The 5,448-nt window shown below is 44.8% G+C and overlaps 1 protein-coding gene across 2 annotated transcripts in view; it reads left to right on the forward strand.

The window, feature by feature from the left end:
* Positions 1 to 464: 464 nt before the first annotated feature.
* The window catches only part of Ddx43 (DEAD-box helicase 43), a 31,603-nt gene continuing 26,619 nt past the window's right edge, over positions 465 to 5,448 (forward strand). The window contains exons 1-2 of one of the 2 annotated variants that reach the window (XM_031345166.1): positions 465 to 821; positions 3,780 to 3,835. In XM_031345166.1, the coding sequence (XP_031201026.1) occupies positions 575 to 821; positions 3,780 to 3,835 (303 nt within the window). In that variant the 5' untranslated portion in view covers positions 465 to 574. The remainder of the gene's footprint in view (positions 822 to 3,779; positions 3,836 to 5,448) is intronic. The other variant, XM_031345167.1, reaches the window with a different exon arrangement.

A 5,448-nucleotide genomic window follows, 5' to 3' on the forward strand; every position in this document is an offset into this window, starting at 1 on the left:
ATCTATTCAGACAATTCGAGGATCCCAGTCCCAGCAAGGGATGCTGTGGCTTAGGCCAGCCCTGAGGGATGTGTGTCCAGTTCCAGAATCATTGCAAAGTTGGATGTGCTTCAAGCAGTGCTATTTTTTTTTTTTTTTAATTTTAGATATTGGGAGTGCAGATAGGGTCTCCTGCACTATACGAGGCAAGCGCTTTCATCGAGTTATTATTAGAGCCTTAAATTGTCACGCAGACCTCTTGCCCTAGATCTCAAGCCTGCGCCATTAGCCCATGATGAACCTGAATTTCGAGGCTCAGTTGGGTCGTTTCCGTGGCACCGAGACGCGCAGTCCTCAGGTTGGACGTTCCCAGCGGGATACCAGCAGGGCAAGTGGAGGTCCAGGGGGCCGCGCGGCGGCAAGCGCCGATTGGCCAGGCCAGCCAGGCCCCGCCCCCGAGGCGCGGCGGCCAATGAGCGCGCAGAGGACCGGCGGGCGAGCTCGCGGGCGGTAGCTGGGTTTTTCCGACGCCGCGGCCTGTGCAGCTGAGTCTGGAACGACGTGCGACGTGCGACGCGCGGGTGTCCTCAGAGCCATGTCTAGGCGGGAACCCGCAGCCAACGCTTCCTCCTCGGGCGTTGCTCCCCGCCGAAGCTCGACCGGGTCCCGGGGCGCCGACCGGACGGCGACGGAGGAGACGAACCGGAGAGGCCGGGTCGGTAGCAGGGGTGCGGGCGGCGGCTGGAGAGAGCCCGCCAGTGCCGCCGAGGCTCCGGCCGCCGGCCACCGCGAACCGCCGCTCTGCTTCGGGCTGAAGAACGACGTGGTGGGCGCGGTGATAGGTGAGCGCCGGCGGCGCCCGGGCTCGCTGCGGGACGGGGCAGCGGCGTCGGGGCTACAGCAGCGCGGGGCGCAGTTCTATGGCGGGCCGGGGCATGTGCGGGAGAGAACCTCCTGGAAGACTCGCGCAGCATCCTCGGTAAAGGTCTTTCCGGTTTCCCGCAGAGGGGCAGCAGCCTCTAGGTGGTTTTCAGGGACCAAGTGTGCTTTAGGGTCAAGTCAGAAAGAACCTCAGGCTTTGTCACTGCCCTAAGGTTTAACTTGAGGTAAATTTAACTGCGGGAAGCAGTACGCGGGAGTCTTAGGTGTGCAATTTTCAACTTTTCTGAGATGCATTTTACGATGATGGGCATGTTTCCCTCAGTTGGCTTCAATTCTTAATTTCAGTTATAGTGTTTTTTGTTTTGTTTTGTTTTGGTTTTTTTGGTGGGGTAGAGTTTAGGGTCCGTGAAGTTAATATATTTAGTTTTAAAAGTCTGCTTTGTGGCATTCAATCGTATGTTTTAAGGCTGGTTACTAGAATAGACAGATTCTGTTTGCAAGGTTCATGCGCCCCCCCCTCCCAAATCTGAACGAGAAGCCCAGTATTTGAACAGGAAGCGCACCAGAGAACCAATAGGTTTGTGACAGAAATTAGACCCGCTGCAAGAAGCAGTGAAGTCTAGGCGTCGGAATACACACAACTCCGTTGGGTATGCATGTTACTGTTTTTGTTTGTTTTTTTTATTCTGGATATTGAACCCAGGACATCCCAAACAATTATGTGCATCCTGAGCTACATCCCTAGCCTTGCAATCTAGATGGTTTGTTCTAGTGTGTGTTAAAATATGACAATCTTTATTTTTCCCCTACTTTTCATCTTGTCCCATCCCCTTCTTTCTTTCCTCTCTTCTTTTCCTTTCTGATGGTACTCAGGATTGAACCCAGAGCTTCATAAGAGTTAAGTCTATGCTTTACCCCTAATCTGCTACTCAGCCCCACCTTATTTCTGTACTTGAAAAATAAGCATATAGCGCAGTATTAGTGGTAAATGAAAGACTGTGTCCCAGCTCTTCCATAGTTAGAACTACACTGTATCTCAGCTCCTCATTTCTCCTTGGACTTGTGCCTCCACATTACCACTCTGTGCTACTGCTGGAGTTATTTACTTCAGATCCTGAGGTAGAATCACGACATTATAATGTTGTGTGATTGACTTACTGTGGTTAGCATAATGTTCTCAGATTGTCATCTGGTTATTAGTGTCTGACAGAATTTCCTGTTAAAGACTGAACATTAGTTCTATCTTTTTTTTTTTAAAGATTTATTTATTTTATGCATATGAGTACACAACTGTAGCTGTACAGATAGTTGTGAGCCTTCATCTGGTTATTGGGAGTTGACTTCAGGACCAGTGCTCACTCCGGTCAACCCTGCTGGCTCAGGTTGGCCCGATCACTCCAGTAGGCCCACTCACTCTCGCCCAGTCCCTGCTCTCTCAGGCCCAAAGATTTTTTTATTATTATAAATAAGTACACTGTAGCTGTCTTCAGACAGGACCAGAAGAGGGCGTCAGATCTCATTACAGCTGGTTGTGAGCCACCATGTGGTTGCTGGGATTTGAACTCAGGACCTTTGGAAGAGCAATCCGTGCTCTTAGCTGCTGAGCCATCTCTCCAACCCTAGTTCTATCTTTTTTAAATTGGTTATTTTATGTATTCATTTTTTCTTTTCTTTTTTTGGTTTATCGATGTATTTACATTTCAAATGTTATCCCCTTCCCTGTTTCCCCTCTGCAAACCCCTATCCCATTCCCCCTCCCCCAAGGTCAATTCTTTACTTTGTATCTCTTTCTGTAATCCATTGTGCTCTTGATGCTGATTGAGTAGCTTCCAGGTTTTTACTTTGGTGCCCAGTGCTTCTGTGTGGCCCAGCCATGCAGGTCTTCACCATCACACTTCACCTTCAGCTCCTTTTGCATTGTGTATTCAGTTGTGTCAGTGGTGAATTAGTTTGTAGGGTTTTTAGTTATAATTTTTTTTTCCAACCACGCCAGTAGTTCACAGGCTACCAATTATATAACATTCTTACTAAAGCGCATGTATAAAACCCTTGATTCATTTCTAAATACTGCAAATTATCTTTTTAAAAGAAAACAGTGAAGTAGGATGTGATGATGTAGGCCTTTAACACCACTGGCCCCACACCCAGAGGTAGAAGCAGGCTAAGTCTATATAGAACATTCTGGGCAAGTTAGAAGTATATACTGAGACCCTGTTTTTAAAAACAAACAACAAAAAATACTTTTTTAAAGAAAAAATAAGAGGCAATCTTTTTGTAGTTACAGTCTGGGTTAGACTGTTTAGAGATGTTGAGCAGCTTATGTAAGAAATTAAGAAATGCTTGCACAAATCCCTTACCTTTTGAATTTTTTATCAGAGTGGGGAGCATGTCTTAGGCATGCTACTGAGACAAATGCAGTACCACTCAGCTGACTTCATCTTTCCTTCCTTACTTTAAAAAAAGTGAATTATTTACCCAGATGTGGTGGCCAGGTGTTTGAACTGCCACTATGTAGGAGGTAGAGTCAGCAGAATTGAGTTTAAGGCCAGCATGGGATGCATTCTGAATTCAAGCCTAGGCTATCAGTCTTAAACACAAACATACACTCACATATATACCTGGATTTTGTTTTTATTAAAAATGACTTTAATTTCTTTATATTGTCTTTAGTATAATTTGGTATGTGCTGAAATAGAATCTTTTAGTCTCCCATCTTGGTTAAAAAAAAAAATCCTCCTACTGCTCAAAAAAGTGTGAGATGACATCTCCCATCGAAGACAGAAAGTGTCTACTACACCCTAAAAAAGTCTGCCCTTGAGTGATTTGGGGAAGATCCACACAAAGTCCTTTGAGGGAAGTGCATAGACCCCTTTTATTGATTTTAGTTCATAATAATATTTTTTTATTTTTAAAAACAGGTCGTGGTGGGTCAAAAATTAGAGAAATCCAAAATACAACAAACACTAGAATACAGGTAAGTCACCTGTGTTGTTCTTGTCTAGGTGCAGTGTTTGTGACTCTTGGAAGTAAAACCTAAATCTTTAAATCCAATCTCCACTTAAGAATAACTCGTTCTGGACAGATGGCTCGGTGGTTAAGAGCACTCGTTGCTCTTGCAGAGGACCTGGGTTTGCTTCTCAGCACCACAGGGCAGCCTACTCAACCTCTAACTTCAGTGTCAGAGGCTCTGGTACCCTCTTGTGGCCTCCCTGGGCGCCAGGCACTTACCTTTTAAAACCAAACCTAAAATACAAACAAAGCAACAACAGCAGAAAGCTTTGTAAGGGGAGTTGGGGGGAGGTGATGGTAAATGGATTGATCAAAGTACATTATGAAAGCACACTGTAAACATGGCCAGAGAGGGACAGAAAGACTGTGAGAGCCAGAGGACCAGGATGTCTGCTGGGAGATGTATCTCCTAGAAGCGACAGGTAAGCTATCAAATCCCAACAGTAGAGCTATCTGACAAAATGTGAACAACAACCAATAGACATGCTAACATGGGAAAAGGAGACCTCAAGGGGTACTCCTAGATGCAGAGCTATAAGCAGTTAATGACTCCAAGAGGGAAAATTGGTTATCCAATATCAAATGGTCAGACTTGAAAACATATACATACAGGTAACACTAAAGGGCCTCAGTAGGTCGGTCGGTCAGCCTGCCTTCCTCCTTCCCCCACTCTCCGTGTGTGTGTGTGTGTGTGTGTGTGTGTGTGTGTGTGTGTGTGTGTGTGTGTGTGTGATGATAATTAAGAAGAGACCATGAATTTGAGAGGAAGTAAAGGGAACCTCTAATTCTAGACTTAGAGCTGGGCAGTGGTGGCGTACGCCTTTAATCCAGCACTTGGGAAGCAGAAGCAGGCGGATTTCTGAGTTTGAGGCCAGCCTGATCTACAAAGTGAGTTTCAGGACACAGAGAAACCCTGTCTTGAAAAACCAAAAAAAAAAAAACCTTGGAGAAAGAAGCTGAAAAGAAGAAACTATATAATTATATTTTAGTTTATAAAATTTGCAAATAGGGCTGGTGAGATGGCTCAGCGGGGAAGAGCACCTACTGCTCTTCAGAAGGTCATGAGTTCAAATCCCAGCAACCACATGGTGGCTCACAACCACCCGTAATGAGATCTGATGCCCTCTTCTGGTGTGTCTGAAGACAGCTACAGTGTACTTACATATAATAAATAAATAAATCTTTAAAAAAAATAAAATAAAATTTGCAAATAAATATATTGTAAAAGTATGAAAATACCAAAGAATAAATACATACTATTTTGGGTGTGGTGGCATATGCCTTTAATCACAGCACTTAGGAGGCAGAGATAGGCAGATCTGTATGAGCTGTGAGTTCAACGCCAGGCGAGTCTACAGAGTAAGTTCCAGGACAGCCAGGACTACACAGAGAAACCCTGTCTCAAAAAACCAAATTGAATCAAAAAAAACAAAACAAAAACCCTACATCCATCATTGTATACATGTATACAGAATCCTTTTAACTTAAAATTTTACCTAATCTAACAAAAGTTCAGTAGCCTGTAGGTTATTACTACTCCAGCTGTATCATTATATAAGATACAACCCCCCCCCCCCA

This window comes from Mastomys coucha, unplaced genomic scaffold (genome assembly GCF_008632895.1).
Source record: "Mastomys coucha isolate ucsf_1 unplaced genomic scaffold, UCSF_Mcou_1 pScaffold23, whole genome shotgun sequence".
In the NCBI taxonomy this organism is placed as follows: Eukaryota; Metazoa; Chordata; class Mammalia; order Rodentia; family Muridae; genus Mastomys; species Mastomys coucha.